This window comes from Notothenia rossii, assembly GCF_949606895.1.
Source record: "Notothenia rossii genome assembly, chromosome: 8".
Lineage (NCBI taxonomy): Eukaryota > Metazoa > Chordata > Actinopteri > Perciformes > Nototheniidae > Notothenia > Notothenia rossii.
Window position 1 is genome coordinate 82,974,263 of NC_136906.1, and position 19,144 is coordinate 82,993,406.

A 19,144-nucleotide genomic window follows, 5' to 3' on the forward strand; every position below is an offset into this window, starting at 1 on the left:
AGCACCATCTCTGGGCTGCACCTGTCAGCCGCCAGAGAAATGCTCCTTGCCTCTTTTTATTTCCATGTTGTAAAATCAAAGTCTCTGAAGATAAAACTGCAGACCTTTATGATCAGGATGATAATGTTTAATAAAGTGTGTTAATGTTTGACCTGAGGTGCTCCAGCTCGTTGCTTCCAGAGTTCAGAGGAGCTCTTTATATTTCAGCTGGAGATGAACACACAGAGTTAGACTGTATATGAATCAACAGAGCTGTGGAGACCTCCTGCTGGGAGGTACATGTTCGTTCTGTCTCTGCTTGGAGCTGCTGATTCATTCCACCGTCACTCATCAGCAGATTCTCTTCAGAGGGTAAGAACAGCTTTCATCATGTGTGTGTCAGCAGCTAGGCTGAGAACAGTAGAGGTGCTGCTGTACTCATGTGTTGTGTTCACTGCATCGCTGGAACAAAACTCACAGGAAACAACAAGCGTTTAATTTGGATGAAGCTGAGATTCATCCTGTTGGTACGTCACACTGAGTGAGCAGAACATAGACACAGAGATGAGGTCAATACTACAGAGCTAAAGGACATGTGGACTTTAGTTCAGAGGACTCAGGGTTAGACTAGTTCAGAGGACTCAGGGTTAGACTAGTTCAGATGACTTTAGGGTTAGACTAGTTCAGTTGACTTTAGGGTTAGACTAGTTCAGATGACTTTAGTGTTAGACTAGTTCAGATGACTTTAGGGTTAGACTAGTTCAGATGACTTTAGGGTTAGACTAGTTCAGATGACTTTAGGGTTAGACTAGTTCAGATTACTTTAGAGTTAGACTAGTTCAGATGACTGAGGGTTAGACTAGTTCAGATGACTTTAGGGTTAGACTAGTTCAGATTACTTTAGAGTTAGACTAGTTCAGATGACTGAGGGTTAGACTAGTTCAGATGACTTTAGGGTTAGACTAGTTCAGATGACTTTAGGGTTAGACTAGTTCATATTACTTTAGTATTAGACTAGTTCAGATGACTTTAGGGTTAGGGTGCATTCACACCTAATAGTCCGTTCTCTGGTGCGCACCAGACCACAGTTTGCTACATTGTTTCATTTTTCAGAAGGTTCGGTTTGCGTTCAAGCGGCAAAACTCAAACGGACTATAAACTTTAAACACAAGTCATGTGCACGGAAATGCTGTTCAACCATTGGTCAGACATTAAGGGGGTAAACACGCAAATCCCGGCAATTTCTACAGGAGCCTCCGCCATGGAGCATCGGCAGGTTATTCTCATGCTGCTGTTAATCTGGAGATCAACAGACACTAGAGGCCCGCTCATATGATTATATAATCAGACAACGTCCGTTAAAAAATATTATAACACATAATGAGAGACGTTCTGCAGTAAGGAGGGCGTTTCACCAACGACAGGTGTTCTTACTTTTATGTAGCTGACGGAGAATGTTTACTTTACACGACACTGTTCAACACTTCATTCTGCTTCACTCTTCAACTAAACAACCGCGGATGTCTTGAAAAACTCTTTCAATTAAGATTTTGAAGATATCCGTGTTCTTGTGACACGTAAATACTACGCTTCCTATGTTTTGGTGCGGACTGCTTTCACACCAGCAATGAACCGCTCCAGAGTTCACCAGCAAGCGCTCCGAGACCACCTGTTTTAGCGGAGCAGAGTCCGGTTGTTTAGTTCACTTCAGAGGTCTCGGACTGTGCTCACACCGACCCAAATGAACCACACCAAGCGGCTAAACGCACCAGGGTTCGATTCAACCGGACTATACAAGGCAGGTGTGAACGCACCCTTAGACTACTTCAGAGGACTTTAGGGTTAGACTAGTTCAGATGACTTTAGGGTTAGACTAGTTCAGATGACTTTAGGGTTAGACTAGTTCAGATGACTTTAGAGTTAGACTAGTTCAGATGACTTTAGGGTTAGACTAGTTCAGATGACTTTAGGGTTAGAATAGTTCAGAGGACTTTAGGGTTAGACTAGTTCAGATGACTTTAGGGTTAGACTAGTTCAGATGACAGGTGTGGTTAGGGTTAGGGTGCATGGCCCACACACTTTGTGGGTGTGATCCAAAGGGGCCCAGGGGTCCCTGTACCAAGGTTGGAGGCCTTGCTAGACCGTTAAATATTTGACATTGTCCAATTGTCTCCATTTTCACACCAATAAATCATAGGGTGGCCTACATAGCACAGTCCAAGTATCACACGAGGCGTGCGTGGCACCCTTCTGTCCGGAACTTCGGAAAATCTACGCTCGGCCCCCGAGCAGGCCTCGGACCCGCTTTTTCTCCGTCTCGATCAGCCGGTCCACCCGAGCGCACGCGGGTCCCTCCGGCTTATTTCTAGCGCCTTGGGGCAATCCCCCAAGGGAAGTGCGGGGACGTCCACTTCGCAGTCACCCGTTCCAACGTTAACTTATGCGGTGTGTACGTGTACAACTCGTAGAACCCTAACAGTGAGTCAGGGCGTTGGTTTACCAAGCGCCAACTCCCTTTCTGATAGTTGTTCAAATATTAGCCTTCCTTATCCGGAGCCTCGCCCACTCCCACTGTGCTGTCTGATAATGTTTAATAAAGTGTGTTCATGTTTGACCTGAGGTGCTCCAGCTCGTTGGCTCCAGAGTTCAGAGGAGCTCTTTATATTTCAGCTGGAGATGAACACATAGAGTTAGACTGTATGTGAATCAACAGAGCTGTGGAGACCTCCTGCTGGGAGGTACATGTTAGTTCTGTCTCTGCTTGGAGCTGCTGATTCATTCCACCGTCACTCATCAGCAGATTCTCTTCAGAGGGTAAGAACAGCTTTCATCATGTGTGTGTCAGCAGCTAGGCTGAGAACAGTAGAGGTGCTGCTGTACTCATGTGTTGTGTTCACTGCATCGCTGGAACAAAACTCACAGGAAACAACAAGCGTTTAATTTGGATGAAGCTGAGATTCATCCTGTTGGTACGTCACACTGAGTGAGCAGAACATAGACACAGAGATGAGGTCAATACTACAGAGCTAAAGGACATGTGGACTTTAGTTCAGAGGACTCAGGGTTAGACTAGTTCAGAGGACTCAGGGTTAGACTAGTTCAGATGACTTTAGGGTTAGACTAGTTCAGATGACTTTAGTGTTAGACTAGTTCAGATGACTTTAGGGTTAAACTAGTACAGATGACTCAGGGTTAGACTAGTTCAGTTGACTTTAGGGTTAGACTAGTTCAGATGACTTTAGGGTTAAACTAGTACAGATGACTCAGGGTTAGACTAGTTCAGTTGACTTTAGGGTTAGACTAGTTCAGATGACTTTAGGGTTAAACTAGTACAGATGACTCAGGGTTAGACTAGTTCAGATGATTTTAGGAGTTTCCCCCTCACTCTGAGCTTCATTCTGATTCTCTTATTTTTGCTGTTGTCATTTTGTGTCTAAGTTTGTGTCTCCTTGATTTACTTATGCTATAGAGCAGGGGTCGGCAACAGGCGGACCACGGTCCGGATCCGGACCCAGACACCGACCTATACGGACCCGGTCCGGACCGATAATAAATTCATTAATAGCGGATTTCAATTTTGACGGGGTGATTCTATTTTAACCGCCACCGACAGGGGGCGAAAGAGACGAGTGAGCGATACAGGGAGAGAAACACAGAAGAAGAGATGAGAGCGCGGCAAAGAGAAGCGGAGAGGAAAGTGAACAGGCGTGTTAGCGGCAGACAGGGAGAGACAAATAATTAAACATGGCGCTCTCCAAGAAGAGGAAAGTGGACAGTGAGAACAGAGCTTTTAACCCTGAGTGGACTCATTCATGTACGTCCTGCCCACTGGGAGTACAGAGCCAGTGTGTCTCATTTGTTCAGAGACCATGACGCTCATTAAAAGTGCCAAAACGCCACTATGAGACAAAACACAAAGTGTTTGACCAAACATTCCCTCTCTAATCAGAACTGACTTTCTACAAAAAAGAAGCAAAACAAAGTTAAACTAAGTTAAAAATGTTTTAAATGTAAGTAGACTGGGCATCCCATATAACCTGGAAGAGCCAATATAAAACAATCAGCCAAATAAGCAGTCTCAGAGCCCGATGTGATCAGTCGACCAGGATCAACATTACAACTAAATATCTTTCCAGGGCAGGTTAACCGAAGCTAACTAATGAGCTAACCGAGGCTAACCAATGAGCCTGAGACAGTTTCTGCTCTTTAAAGTCAGGTTACCAAACCAAGACATTAAAGGAAAAGACAGAATTGACTCTGCTGACTGTCTTCAAGTTTAGGATTGACTTCCTGAATGTCTTTCCTGAAGTCTAAGGTATTAAAACAAGTTTAGAACCGATTAGGGCATTTGCTAACTCGACATCTGAATTGAAGCCATCCAAAGTCACATGGCAGCTGTTCTTTGGATCCTGAAGGCCTGTTGTGGTTTTCAAAAGTACGAAAATACAAAACAACAATATATAGTTCTGTGAGATAAAGATGTTCTTTCTCTGTATCTTTGCTCTGCAGGGAGAAAAGATGGAGACACCTAGAGAAGTCCTATTAACAACTTTAGAAGATTTGGTGGATGATGACTTAAAAAAATTCAAGTGGTGCCTGGAGGGGAAGGTCCTAGGATTCACAGGAATCCCAAAGAGTCATCTAGAGAAAGCAGCAGACCGGATGGACACTGTGGATCTGATGCTTCTGCACTACTGCATAAACACCATTAAAGTGACCAGAGAAGTGTTAAAGATAATCCCGAGGAATGATCTAGAAGAGGAATTATCAAAATTCCCATCAGACCCTGAAGGTAAGTCTTTAAAAAAGGAGTATACCAACATTTATATTTTTCACAGCCATGCATCATGTTTTTAGACTCTGATATACCCCTCAGAGAACCATCACCTCCACATGGTGTCGGTATTGAGGTACCCCTGAACGCAGAGAGGCCAGGGTCACTAGTTTCTGGCAAGGTCCCCCTGTTGGTTCCAGGTGAGGGGTAAAACCTTTATAGATCAGTATCTTAGGAAGCCAATTACCTTTCCTGGATTAGTGAGACTGGAGTTTTTGTGGAATTGTCCAAAAATCTGAACTTATCGTCACTGTCAGGGTTGGGGGGAAATAGGACTCAAATGCAGAACACAGACAGGGAAGCTGGTACCCAGGTAATAACCAAAAACGAGCTTTATTCCACAAAGCTGATAAGAAAAACTACAAAACACTAACCGGGTGAAACAAGGAACAACAACAAGGAACAACAACAAGGAACAACAACAAGGAACAACAACAAACTCACGGCCAGGAACATACATGTTACATAGACGACGATCGGACAGGGAGCAAAAGGGAAGACTAAATACACAGAAGGGAAATCACAGGACAAGACACAGCCGGGTGGGTGGAAGGGGGTCCGGAGGACGGAATTGGGCGGACGGCATGGCAGAGGTCGAAGAGTGGGTCTTGGGTGGACGGCCCGAGGGCAAGGCAGAGGCGGAGGCCGCGGCTGGGAAACTCAGGGGGCCGGAGACAGGGGCGGGAAAGAAGGCGGCGATGGTTGCTCTGAATCTCGGGCCTCTGTTTGGCTACGCCACTCATCTTGCTCCCTTGGTCAAACAACACGCAGGGGGATACATCTTTATTTGCACCAGCGACATGGCTGAATATCAAGCACTTTGGCCATGGTCGGCATGTACAGTACATTCATATGGCACTCCTGGCAGACTCTCTCCAACACAAAAAAGGGATACAAACGAAAAAAGACTAGGTGGTTCTAGTGCTAGGGATGCAGATGATTTAGACACCAACTTTATAAAAACACATATTGACGGTCTAATAAAACCAATTACTATGTTAGTGAATCAATTTATCAGCACGAGGGAAGTACCATCATCCTGGAAGGTGGCCACGGTGACACAGATCTTTAAATCTGGGGATAAGGCAATGATGTCCAATTACAGACCAATCAGCATCCTCCCCTGTGTCTCCAAGGTAGCTGAGAAATGGGTGTCAAAACTAATCACCAAATACTTAGATAAAGGTTTCGCTCCACACTGTGAGGACCACCTCACAAGCAACAACCCTAGGCAGGTGTGGCAGGGCATTAAAAACATGACCAACTACAGGGGATGTGACACGGCAACTGGGGACTCAACGTGTCGCGAGCAGAGGAACTGAACTGCTTCTTTGCTCGCTTCGAGACACCACAGCAGCAATCAGCAACTCCACCCCTGCCCCAAACCGCCTCCAGCACCCCCCCACTTACTGTGGAGGAGCATGATGTGAGACGGGTGCTCAAAGCAGTGAACCCCAGGAAGGCTGCTGGTCCAGATGGAGTACCTGGGAAGGTGCTCAGAGCGTGTGCCAACCAGCTCTCACAGGTCCTCACCAGCATTTTGAATCTCTCCCTGAAACTTGCTGTTATCCCACCTTGCCTTAAAACTGCTTCTATCATTCCTGTTCCTAAGAAAGCAACCACAGACAGCCTTATTGACTACCGCCCCATTGCACTCACACCTGTGATCATGAAGTGTTTTGAGAGGCTGGTGTTGCATCACATAAAGGCCTGCCTTCCCCCCACCCTTGACCCACACCAGTTTGCCTACAGAGTGAATAGATCCACTGAAGACGCCATAGCTCTCCACTCTGCACTGAGCCACCTGGAGCATCGTGGGAGCTACGTCAGATTGCTCTTTATTGACTACAGCTCAGCATTCAACACAATCATCCCGGACATTCTAGTTTGCAAACTATCAAATCTAGGCCTTCCCCCACCCACCTGTTCCTGGATCAAAGATTTCCTCATAACCGCCCCCAGCGTGTGAGACTTGGCCCCCATCACTCGCTCTACACCCACGACTGCAGTCCAGCCCACCCAGAGAACATCATCGTCAAGTTCGCTGACGACAACACTGTGGTGGGGCTCATCTCAGGAGGAGACGAGTCGGCCTACAGGAGTGAGGAAGCTCTCAGCGTGGTGTTCAGTGAACAACCTGGCACTGAACCCCACGGAAACCAAAGAGATCATCATAGACTTCAGGAGGAATGCTACCGACCTCGCTCCCCTCGACATTAATGGCGATTTCAGTTGGCCTATGTTGTGAGAGAGAGGGATTTCAGTGTGTTGAGAGAGAGAGGGATTTCAGTGTGTTGAGAGAGAGAGGGATTTCAGTGTGTTGAGAGAGAGAGGGATTTCAGTATGTTGAGAGAGAGGGATTTCAGTATGTTGTTAGAGAGGGATTTCAGTATGTTGAGAGAGAGGGATTTCAGTGTGTTGTCAGAGAGGGATTTCAGTATGTTGAGAGAGAGGGATTTCAGTGTGTTGAGAGAGAGGGATTTCAGTGTGTTGAGAGAGAGGGATTTCAGTATGTTGAGAGAGAGGGATTTCAGTATGTTGAGAGAGAGGGATTTCAGTGTGTTGAGAGAGAGGGATTTCAGTGTGTTGAGAGAGAGGGATTTCAGTGTGTTGAGAGAGAGGGATTTCAGTGTGTTGAGAGAGAGGGATTTCAGTATGTTGAGAGAGAGGGATTTCAGTGTGTTGAGAGAGAGGGATTTCAGTGTGTTGAGAGAGAGGGATTTCAGTGTGTTGTGAGAGAGGGATTTCAGTGTGTTGAGAGAGAGGGATTTCAGTATGTTGAGAGAGAGGGATTTCAGTGTGTTGAGAGAGAGGGATTTCAGTATGTTGAGAGAGAGGGATTTCAGTATGTTGTGAGAGAGAGGGATTTCAGTGTGTTGTGAGAGAGGGATTTCAGTGTGTTGAGAGAGAGGGATTTCAGTGTGTTGAGAGAGAGGGATTTCAGTGTGTTGAGAGAGAGAGGGATTTCAGTGTGTTGAGAGAGAGGGATTTCAGTGTGTTGTTAGAGAGGGATTTCAGTGTGTTGAGAGAGAGAGGGATTTCAGTGTGTTGAGAGAGAGGGATTTCAGTATGTTGAGAGAGAGGGATTTCAGTGTGTTGTGAGAGAGGGATTTCAGTGTGTTGAGAGAGAGGGATTTCAGTGTGTTGAGAGAGAGGGATTTCAGTGTGTTGAGAGAGAGAGGGATTTCAGTGTGTTGAGAGAGAGGGATTTCAGTGTGTTGTTAGAGAGGGATTTCAGTGTGTTGAGAGAGAGGGATTTCAGTATGTTGAGAGAGAGGGATTTCAGTATGTTGAGAGAGAGGGATTTCAGTGTGTTGAGAGAGAGGGATTTCAGTGTGATGAGAGAGAGGGATTTCAGTGTGATGAGAGAGAGGGATTTCAGTGTGTTGAGAGAGAGGGATTTCAGTGTGTTGAGAGGGATTTCAGTGTGTTGTGAGAGAGGGATTTCAGTATGTTGTGAGAGAGGGATTTCAGTATGTTGAGAGAGAGGGATTTCAGTGTGTTGAGAGAGAGGGATTTCAGTGTGTTGAGAGAGAGAGGGATTTCAGTGTGTTGTGAGAGAGGGATTTCAGTGTGTTGTGAGAGAGGGATTTCAGTGTGTTGAGAGAGAGGGATTTCAGTGTGTTGAGAGAGAGGGATTTCAGTGTGTTGAGAGAGAGAGGGATTTCAGTATGTTGAGAGAGAGGGATTTCAGTATGTTGAGAGAGAGAGGGATTTCAGTATGTTGAGAGAGAGGGATTTCAGTATGTTGAGAGAGAGAGGGATTTCAGTGTGTTGTGAGAGAGGGATTTCAGTGTGTTGTGAGAGAGGGATTTCAGTGTGTTGAGAGAGAGGGATTTCAGTATGTTGAGAGAGAGGGATTTCAGTATGTTGAGAGAGAGAGGGATTTCAGTGTGTTGTGAGAGAGGGATTTCAGTGTGTTGAGAGAGAGGGATTTCAGTGTGTTGAGAGAGAGGGATTTCAGTGTGTTGAGAGAGAGGGATTTCAGTATGTTGTGAGAGAGGGATTTCAGTGTGTTGTGAGAGAGGGATTTCAGTATGTTGAGAGAGAGGGATTTCAGTGTGTTGTGAGAGAGGGATTTCAGTGTGTTGAGAGAGAGGGATTTCAGTATGTTGTGAGAGAGGGATTTCAGTGTGTTGAGAGAGAGGGATTTCAGTGTGTTGTTAGAGAGGGATTTCAGTGTGTTGAGAGAGAGGGATTTCAGTGTGTTGAGAGAGAGGGATTTCAGTGTGTTGAGAGAGAGGGATTTCAGTGTGTTGAGAGAGAGGGATTTCAGTGTGTTGAGAGAGAGGGATTTCAGTGTGTTGTGAGAGAGGGATTTCAGTGTGTTGAGAGAGAGGGATTTCAGTATGTTGTGAGAGAGGGATTTCAGTATGTTGAGAGAGAGGGATTTCAGTGTGTTGAGAGAGAGAGGGATTTCAGTATGTTGTGAGAGAGGGATTTCAGTATGTTGAGAGAGAGGGATTTCAGTATGTTGAGAGAGAGGGATTTCAGTATGTTGAGAGAGAGAGGGATTTCAGTGTGTTGAGAGAGAGGGATTTCAGTGTGTTGAGAGAGAGGGATTTCAGTGTGTTGTGAGAGAGGGATTTCAGTGTGTTGTGAGAGAGGGATTTCAGTGTGTTGAGAGAGAGGGATTTCAGTATGTTGAGAGAGAGGGATTTCAGTGTGTTGTGAGAGAGGGATTTCAGTATGTTGAGAGAGAGGGATTTCAGTGTGTTGTGAGAGAGAGGGATTTCAGTGTGTTGAGAGAGAGAGGGATTTCAGTGTGTTGTGAGAGAGGGATTTCAGTGTGTTGAGAGAGAGGGATTTCAGTGTGTTGAGAGAGAGGGATTTCAGTGTGTTGAGAGAGAGGGATTTCAGTATGTTGTGAGAGAGGGATTTCAGTGTGTTGTGAGAGAGGGATTTCAGTATGTTGAGAGAGAGGGATTTCAGTGTGTTGTGAGAGAGGGATTTCAGTGTGTTGAGAGAGAGGGATTTCAGTATGTTGTGAGAGAGGGATTTCAGTATGTTGAGAGAGAGGGATTTCAGTGTGTTGTTAGAGAGGGATTTCAGTGTGTTGAGAGAGAGGGATTTCAGTGTGTTGTGAGAGAGGGATTTCAGTATGTTGAGAGAGAGGGATTTCAGTGTGTTGTTAGAGAGGGATTTCAGTGTGTTGTTAGAGAGGGATTTCAGTGTGTTGAGAGAGAGGGATTTCAGTATGTTGAGAGAGAGGGATTTCAGTGTGTTGAGAGAGAGGGATTTCAGTATGTTGAGAGAGAGGGATTTCAGTGTGTTGAGAGAGAGGGATTTCAGTGTGTTGAGAGAGAGGGATTTCAGTGTGTTGAGAGAGAGGGATTTCAGTGTGTTGAGAGAGAGGGATTTCAGTATGTTGAGAGAGAGGGATTTCAGTATGTTGTGAGAGAGGGATTTCAGTGTGTTGAGAGAGAGGGATTTCAGTATGTTGTGAGAGAGGGATTTCAGTATGTTGAGAGAGAGGGATTTCAGTGTGTTGAGAGAGAGGGATTTCAGTGTGTTGAGAGAGAGAGGGATTTCAGTGTGTTGAGAGAGAGGGATTTCAGTGTGTTGAGAGAGAGGGATTTCAGTATGTTGTGAGAGAGGGATTTCAGTATGTTGAGAGAGAGGGATTTCAGTATGTTGAGAGAGAGGGATTTCAGTATGTTGAGAGAGAGGGATTTCAGTGTGTTGAGAGAGAGGGATTTCAGTATGTTGAGAGAGAGGGATTTCAGTATGTTGAGAGAGAGGGATTTCAGTATGTTGAGAGAGAGGGATTTCAGTATGTTGTGAGAGAGGGATTTCAGTATGTTGAGAGAGAGGGATTTCAGTATGTTGAGAGAGAGGGATTTCAGTATGTTGAGAGAGAGGGATTTCAGTATGTTGAGAGAGAGGGATTTCAGTATGTTGAGAGAGAGGGATTTCAGTATGTTGAGAGAGAGGGATTTCAGTATGTTGAGAGAGAGGGATTTCAGTATGTTGAGAGAGAGGGATTTCAGTATGTTGAGAGAGAGGGATTTCAGTGTGTTGAGAGAGAGGGATTTCAGTGTGTTGAGAGAGAGGGATTTCAGTGTGTTGAGAGAGAGGGATTTCAGTGTGTTGAGAGAGAGGGATTTCAGTGTGTTGAGAGAGAGAGGGATTTCAGTGTGTTGAGAGAGAGGGATTTCAGTGTGTTGAGAGAGAGGGATTTCAGTGTTGTGAGAGAGGGATTTCAGTATGTTGAGAGAGAGGGATTTCAGTGTGTTGAGAGAGAGGGATTTCAGTGTGTTGAGAGAGAGGGATTTCAGTGTGTTGTGAGAGAGGGATTTCAGTATGTTGAGAGAGAGGGATTTCAGTGTGTTGAGAGAGAGGGATTTCAGTGTGTTGAGAGAGAGGGATTTCAGTGTGTTGAGAGAGAGGGATTTCAGTGTGTTGAGAGAGAGGGATTTCAGTATGTTGAGAGAGAGGGATTTCAGTGTGTTGAGAGAGAGGGATTTCAGTGTGTTGAGAGAGAGGGATTTCAGTATGTTGAGAGAGAGAGATTTCAGTATGTTGAGAGAGAGGGATTTCAGTGTGTTGAGAGAGAGGGATTTCAGTGTGTTGAGAGAGAGGGATTTCAGTGTGTTGAGAGAGAGGGATTTCAGTGTGTTGAGAGAGAGGGATTTCAGTGTGTTAAGAGAGAGGGATTTCAGTGTGTTGAGAGAGAGGGATTTCAGTGTGTTGAGAGAGAAGGATTTCAGTATGTTGAGAGAGAGGGATTTCAGTGTGTTGAGAGAGAGGGATTTCAGTGTGTTGAGAGAGAGGGATTTCAGTGTGTTGAGAGAGAGGGATTTCAGTGTGTTGAGAGAGAGGGATTTCAGTATGTTGAGAGAGAGGGATTTCAGTGTGTTGAGAGAGAGGGATTTCAGTATGTTGAGAGAGAGAGGGATTTCAGTGTGTTGAGAGAGAGGGATTTCAGTGTGTTGAGAGAGAGGGATTTCAGTGTGTTGTTAGAGAGGGATTTCAGTGTTGAGAGAGAGGGATTTCAGTATGTTGAGAGAGAGGGATTTCAGTGTGTTGAGAGAGAGGGATTTCAGTGTGTTGAGAGAGAGGGATTTCAGTATGTTGAGAGAGAGAGGGATTTCAGTGTGTTGTGAGAGAGGGATTTCAGTGTGTTGAGAGAGAGGGATTTCAGTATGTTGAGAGAGAGGGATTTCAGTGTGTTGAGAGAGAGGGATTTCAGTGTGTTGAGAGAGAGGGATTTCAGTGTGTTGAGAGAGAGGGATTTCAGTGTGTTGAGAGAGAGGGATTTCAGTATGTTGAGAGAGAGGGATTTCAGTATGTTGAGAGAGAGGGATTTCAGTGTGTTGAGAGAGAGGGATTTCAGTGTGTTGAGAGAGAGAGGGATTTCAGTATGTTGTTAGAGAGGGATTTCAGTATGTTGAGAGAGAGAGGGATTTCAGTGTGTTGAGAGAGAGGGATTTCAGTGTGTTGAGAGAGAGGGATTTCAGTGTGTTGAGAGAGAGGGATTTCAGTATGTTGAGAGAGAGGGATTTCAGTATGTTGAGAGAGAGGGATTTCAGTGTGTTGAGAGAGAGGGATTTCAGTGTGTTGAGAGAGAGGGATTTCAGTGTGTTGAGAGAGAGGGATTTCAGTATGTTGAGAGAGAGGGATTTCAGTATGTTGAGAGAGAGGGATTTCAGTGTGTTGAGAGAGAGGGATTTCAGTGTGTTGAGAGAGAGGGATTTCAGTGTGTTGAGAGAGAGGGATTTCAGTGTGTAGAGAGAGAGGGATTTCAGTATGTTAAGAGAGAGGGATTTCAGTGTGTTGAGAGAGAGGGATTTCAGTGTGTTGAGAGAGAGGGATTTCAGTGTGTTGAGAGAGAGGGATTTCAGTGTGTTGAGAGAGAGGGATTTCAGTGTGTTGAGAGAGAGGGATTTCAGTATGTTGAGAGAGAGGGATTTCAGTATGTTGAGAGAGAGGGATTTCAGTGTGTTGAGAGAGAGGGATTTCAGTATGTTGAGAGAGAGGGATTTCAGTATGTTGAGAGAGAGGGATTTCAGTATGTTGAGAGAGAGGGATTTCAGTGTGTTGTGAGAGAGGGATTTCAGTATGTTGAGAGAGAGGGATTTCAGTGTGTTGTGAGAGAGGGATTTCAGTATGTTGAGAGAGAGGGATTTCAGTGTGTTGTGAGAGAGGGATTTCAGTGTGTTGAGAGAGAGGGATTTCAGTGTGTTGAGAGAGAGGGATTTCAGTATGTTGAGAGAGAGGGATTTCAGTGTGTTGAGAGAGAGGGATTTCAGTGTGTTGAGAGAGAGGGATTTCAGTGTGTTGTGAGAGAGGGATTTCAGTGTGTTGAGAGAGAGGGATTTCAGTATGTTGAGAGAGAGGGATTTCAGTGTGTTGAGAGAGAGGGATTTCAGTGTGTTGAGAGAGAGGGATTTCAGTATGTTGTTAGAGAGGGATTTCAGTGTGTTGAGAGAGAGGGATTTCAGTGTGTTGAGAGAGAGGGATTTCAGTATGTTGTTAGAGAGGGATTTCAGTGTGTTGAGAGAGAGGGATTTCAGTATGTTGAGAGAGAGGGATTTCAGTATGTTGAGAGAGAGGGATTTCAGTATGTTGAGAGAGAGGGATTTCAGTATGTTGAGAGAGAGGGATTTCAGTATGTTGAGAGAGAGGGATTTCAGTGTGTTGAGAGAGAGGGATTTCAGTGTGTTGAGAGAGAGGGATTTCAGTGTGTTGAGAGAGAGGGATTTCAGTGTGTTGAGAGAGAGGGATTTCAGTGTGTTGAGAGAGAGGGATTTCAGTATGTTGAGAGAGAGGGATTTCAGTGTGTTGAGAGAGAGGGATTTCAGTATGTTGAGAGAGAGGGATTTCAGTGTGTTGAGAGAGAGAGGGATTTCAGTGTGTTGAGAGAGAGGGATTTCAGTGTGTTGTTAGAGAGAGGGATTTCAGTGTGTTGTGAGAGAGGGATTTCAGTATGTTGAGAGAGAGGGATTTCAGTGTGTTGAGAGAGAGGGATTTCAGTGTGTTGTGAGAGAGGGATTTCAGTATGTTGAGAGAGAGGGATTTCAGTGTGTTGTGAGAGAGGGATTTCAGTGTGTTGAGAGAGAGGGATTTCAGTGTGTTGTGAGAGAGGGATTTCAGTGTGTTGAGAGAGAGGGATTTCAGTGTGTTGAGAGAGAGGGATTTCAGTATGTTGAGAGAGAGGGATTTCAGTATGTTGAGAGAGAGAGATTTCAGTGTGTTGAGAGAGAGGGATTTCAGTGTGTTGAGAGAGAGAGATTTCAGTATGTTGAGAGAGAGGGATTTCAGTGTGTTGAGAGAGAGGGATTTCAGTGTGTTGAGAGAGAGGGATTTCAGTATGTTGAGAGAGAGAGATTTCAGTGTGTTGAGAGAGAGGGATTTCAGTGTGTTGAGAGAGAGGGATTTCAGTATGTTGAGAGAGAGAGATTTCAGTATGTTGAGAGAGAGGGATTTCAGTGTGTTGTTAGAGAGGGATTTCAGTGTGTTGAGAGAGAGGGATTTCAGTGTGTTGAGAGAGAGGGATTTCAGTGTGTTGAGAGAGAGGGATTTCAGTGTGTTGAGAGAGAGGGATTTCAGTGTGTTGAGAGAGAGGGATTTCAGTGTGTTGAGAGAGAGGGATTTCAGTGTGTTGAGAGAGAGGGATTTCAGTGTGTTGTTAGAGAGGGATTTCAGTATGTTGAGAGAGAGGGATTTCAGTGTGTTGAGAGAGAGGGATTTCAGTGTGTTGAGAGAGAGGGATTTCAGTGTGTTGAGAGAGGGATTTCAGTGTGTTGAGAGAGAGGGATTTCAGTGTGTTGTTAGAGAGGGATTTCAGTGTGTTGAGAGAGAGGGATTTCAGTATGTTGAGAGAGAGAGGGATTTCAGTGTGTTGAGAGAGAGGGATTTCAGTATGTTGAGAGAGAGGGATTTCAGTGTGTTGAGAGAGGGATTTCAGTATGTTGAGAGAGAGGGATTTCAGTGTGTTGAGAGAGAGGGATTTCAGTATGTTGAGAGAGAGGGATTTCAGTGTGTTGAGAGAGAGGGATTTCAGTATGTTGAGAGAGAGGGATTTCAGTGTGTTGAGAGAGGGATTTCAGTATGTTGAGAGAGAGGGATTTCAGTGTGTTGAGAGAGAGGGATTTCAGTGTGTTGAGAGAGAGGGATTTCAGTGTGTTGAGAGAGAGGGATTTCAGTGTGTTGTGAGAGAGAGGGATTTCAGTGTGTTGAGAGAGAGGGATTTCAGTGTGTTGTTAGAGAGAGGGATTTCAGTGTGTTGAGAGAGAGGGATTTCAGTGTGTTGAGAGAGAGGGATTTCAGTATGTTGAGAGAGAGAGGGATTTCAGTGTGTTGAGAGAGAGGGATTTCAGTGTGTTGAGAGAGAGGGATTTCAGTATGTTGAGAGAGAGAGGGATTTCAGTGTGTTGAGAGAGAGGGATTTCAGTATGTTGAGAGAGAGGGATTTCAGTGTGTTGAGAGAGGGATTTCAGTATGTTGAGAGAGAGGGATTTCAGTGTGTTGAGAGAGAGGGATTTCAGTATGTTGAGAGAGAGGGATTTCAGTGTGTTGAGAGAGAGGGATTTCAGTGTGTTGAGAGAGAGGGATTTCAGTGTGTTGTGAGAGAGAGGGATTTCAGTGTGTTGAGAGAGAGGGATTTCAGTGTGTTGTTAGAGAGAGGGATTTCAGTGTGTTGAGAGAGAGGGATTTCAGTGTGTTGAGAGAGAGGGATTTCAGTGTGTTGAGAGAGAGGGATTTCAGTGTGTTGAGAGAGAGGGATTTCAGTATGTTGAGAGAGAGAGGGATTTCAGTGTGTTGTTAGAGAGGGATTTCAGTGTGTTGTTAGAGAGAGGGATTTCAGTGTGTTGAGAGAGAGGGATTTCAGTGTGTTGAGAGAGAGGGATTTCAGTGTGTTGAGAGAGAGGGATTTCAGTGTGTTGAGAGAGAGGGATTTCAGTATGTTGTTAGAGAGGGATTTCAGTATGTTGAGAGAGAGGGATTTCAGTATGTTGAGAGAGAGAGGGATTTCAGTGTGTTGTTAGAGAGGGATTTCAGTGTGTTGAGAGAGAGGGATTTCAGTATGTTGTTAGAGAGGGATTTCAGTATGTTGTTAGAGAGGGATTTCAGTATGTTGAGAGAGAGGGATTTCAGTGTGTTGTTAGAGAGGGATTTCAGTGTGTTGTTAGAGAGGGATTTCAGTGTGTTGAGAGAGAGGGATTTCAGTGTGTTGAGAGAGAGGGATTTCAGTGTGTTGAGAGAGAGGGATTTCAGTATGTTGAGAGAGAGGGATTTCAGTATGTTGTTAGAGAGGGATTTCAGTATGTTGTTAGAGAGGGATTTCAGTATGTTGAGAGAGAGGGATTTCAGTGTGTTGTTAGAGAGGGATTTCAGTGTGTTGTTAGAGAGGGATTTCAGTGTGTTGAGAGAGAGGGATTTCAGTGTGTTGAGAGAGAGGGATTTCAGTGTGTTGAGAGAGAGGGATTTCAGTATGTTGAGAGAGAGGGATTTCAGTATGTTGAGAGAGAGGGATTTCAGTGTGTTGAGAGAGAGGGATTTCAGTATGTTGAGAGAGAGGGATTTCAGTGTGTTGTTAGAGAGGGATTTCAGTGTGTTGAGAGAGAGGGATTTCAGTGTGTTGAGAGAGAGGGATTTCAGTGTGTAGAGAGAGAGGGATTTCAGTGTGTTGAGAGAGAGGGATTTCAGTGTGTTGAGAGAGAGGGATTTCAGTATGTTGTTAGAGAGGGATTTCAGTGTGTTGAGAGAGAGGGATTTCAGTATGTTGAGAGAGAGGGATTTCAGTATGTTGTTAGAGAGGGATTTCAGTGTGTTGTTAGAGAGGGATTTCAGTATGTTGAGAGAGAGGGATTTCAGTATGTTGAGAGAGAGGGATTTCAGTGTGTTGTTAGAGAGGGATTTCAGTGTGTTGTTAGAGAGGGATTTCAGTATGTTGAGAGAGAGGGATTTCAGTGTGTTGTTAGAGAGGGATTTCAGTGTGTTGAGAGAGAGGGATTTCAGTATGTTGTTAGAGAGGGATTTCAGTATGTTGTTAGAGAGGGATTTCAGTGTGTTGTTAGAGAGGGATTTCAGTGTGTTGTTAGAGAGGGATTTCAGTGTGTTGAGAGAGAGGGATTTCAGTGTGTTGTTAGAGAGGGATTTCAGTGTGTTGTTAGAGAGGGATTTCAGTGTGTTGAGAGAGAGGGATTTCAGTGTGTTGAGAGAGAGGGATTTCAGTATGTTGTTAGAGAGGGATTTCAGTATGTTGTTAGAGAGGGATTTCAGTGTGTTGTTAGAGAGGGATTTCAGTGTGTTGTTAGAGAGGGATTTCAGTGTGTTGTTAGAGAGGGATTTCAGTGTGTTGAGAGAGAGGGATTTCAGTGTGTTGAGAGAGAGGGATTTCAGTATGTTGAGAGAGAGGGATTTCAGTGTGTTGTTAGAGAGAGGGATTTCAGTGTGTTGAGAGAGAGGGATTTCAGTGTGTTGAGAGAGAGGGATTTCAGTGTGTTGAGAGAGAGGGATTTCAGTGTGTTGTTAGAGAGGGATTTCAGTGTGTTGTTAGAGAGGGATTTCAGTGTGTTGAGAGAGAGGGATTTCAGTGTGTTGAGAGAGAGGGATTTCAGTGTGTTGTTAGAGAGGGATTTCAGTGTGTTGTTAGAGAGGGATTTCAGTGTGTTGTTAGAGAGGGATTTCAGTGTGTTGAGAGAGAGGGATTTCAGTGTGTTGAGAGAGAGGGATTTCAGTGTGTTGTTAGAGAGGGATTTCAGTGTGTTGAGAGAGAGGGATTTCAGTGTGTTGAGAGAGAGGGATTTCAGTGTGTTGAGAGAGAGGGATTTCAGTGTGTTGAGAGAGAGGGATTTCAGTGTGTTGTTAGAGAGGGATTTCAGTATGTTGAGAGAGAGGGATTTCAGTGTGTTGAGAGAGAGGGATTTCAGTGTGTTGAGAGAGAGGGATTTCAGTGTGTTGTTAGAGAGGGATTTCAGTGTGTTGTTAGAGAGGGATTTCAGTGTGTTGTTAGAGAGGGATTTCAGTGTGTTGAGAGAGAGGGATTTCAGTGTGTTGAGAGAGAGGGATTTCAGTGTGTTGAGAGAGAGGGATTTCAGTGTGTTGTTAGAGAGGGATTTCAGTGTGTTGAGAGAGAGGGATTTCAGTGTGTTGAGAGAGAGGGATTTCAGTGTGTTGTTAGAGAGGGATTTCAGTGTGTTGAGAGAGAGGGATTTCAGTGTGTTGAGAGAGAGGGATTTCAGTGTGTTGAGAGAGAGGGATTTCAGTGTGTTGAGAGAGAGGGATTTCAGTATGTTGAGAGAGAGGGATTTCAGTGTGTTGAGAGAGAGGGATTTCAGTATGTTGTTAGAGAGGGATTTCAGTGTGTTGAGAGAGAGGGATTTCAGTGTGTTGAGAGAGAGGGATTTCAGTGTGTTGAGAGAGAGGGATTTCAGTATGTTGAGAGAGAGGGATTTCAGTGTGTTGAGAGAGAGGGATTTCAGTATGTTGAGAGAGAGGGATTTCAGTATGTTGAGAGAGAGGGATTTCAGTGTGTTGAGAGAGAGGGATTTCAGTATGTTGTTAGAGAGGGATTTCAGTATGTTGAGAGAGAGAGATTTCAGTATGTTGAGAGAGAGAGGGATTTCAGTATGTTGAGAGAGAGAGGGATTTCAGTGTGTTGAGAGAGAGAGGGATTTCAGTATGTTGAGAGAGAGAGGGATTTCAGTGTGTTGAGAGAGAGAGGGATTTCAGTATGTTGAGAGAGAGAGGGATTTCAGTGTGTTGAGAGAGAGGGATTTCAGTGTGTTGAGAGAGAGGGATTTCAGTATGTTGAGAGAGAGAGGGATTTCAGTGTGTTGAGAGAGAGAGGGATTTCAGTGTGTTGAGAGAGAGGGATTTCAGTATGTTGAGAGAGAGAGGGATTTCAGTATGTTGAGAGAGAGAGGGATTTCAGTGTGTTGAGAGAGAGGGATTTCAGTGTGTTGAGAGAGAGGGATTTCAGTATGTTGAGAGAGAGGGATTTCAGTGTGTTGAGAGAGGGATTTCAGTATGTTGTGAGAGAGGGATTTCAGTATGTTGAGAGAGAGGGATTTCAGTGTGTTGTTAGAGAGGGATTTCAGTGTGTTGTTAGAGAGGGATTTCAGTATGTTGAGAGAGAGGGATTTCAGTGTGTTGTTAGAGAGGGATTTCAGTGTGTTGTTAGAGAGGGATTTCAGTGTGTTGAGAGAGAGGGATTTCAGTGTGTTGAGAGAGAGGGATTTCAGTATGTTGAGAGAGAGGGATTTCAGTGTGTTGTTAGAGAGGGATTTCAGTGTGTTGAGAGAGAGGGATTTCAGTGTGTTGAGAGAGAGGGATTTCAGTGTGTTGAGAGAGGGATTTCAGTGTGTTGAGAGAGAGGGATTT

The 19,144-nt window shown here is 44.7% G+C and overlaps 1 protein-coding gene across 2 annotated transcripts in view; it reads left to right on the top strand.

The window, feature by feature from the left end:
- Nucleotides 1-31: 31 nt before the first annotated feature.
- The window catches only part of LOC307015614 (NLR family CARD domain-containing protein 3-like), a 49,923-nt gene continuing 30,810 nt past the window's right edge, over nucleotides 32-19,144 (top strand). Inside the window, exons 1-3 of one of the 2 annotated variants that reach the window (XM_079644333.1) lie at nucleotides 32-351; nucleotides 2,650-2,793; nucleotides 4,489-4,771. In XM_079644333.1, the coding sequence (XP_079500459.1) occupies nucleotides 2,722-2,793; nucleotides 4,489-4,771 (355 nt within the window). In that variant the 5' untranslated portion in view covers nucleotides 32-351; nucleotides 2,650-2,721. Of the gene's footprint in view, nucleotides 352-2,566; nucleotides 2,794-4,488; nucleotides 4,772-19,144 lie in introns of those variants that run through there. The other variant, XR_013801608.1, reaches the window with a different exon arrangement.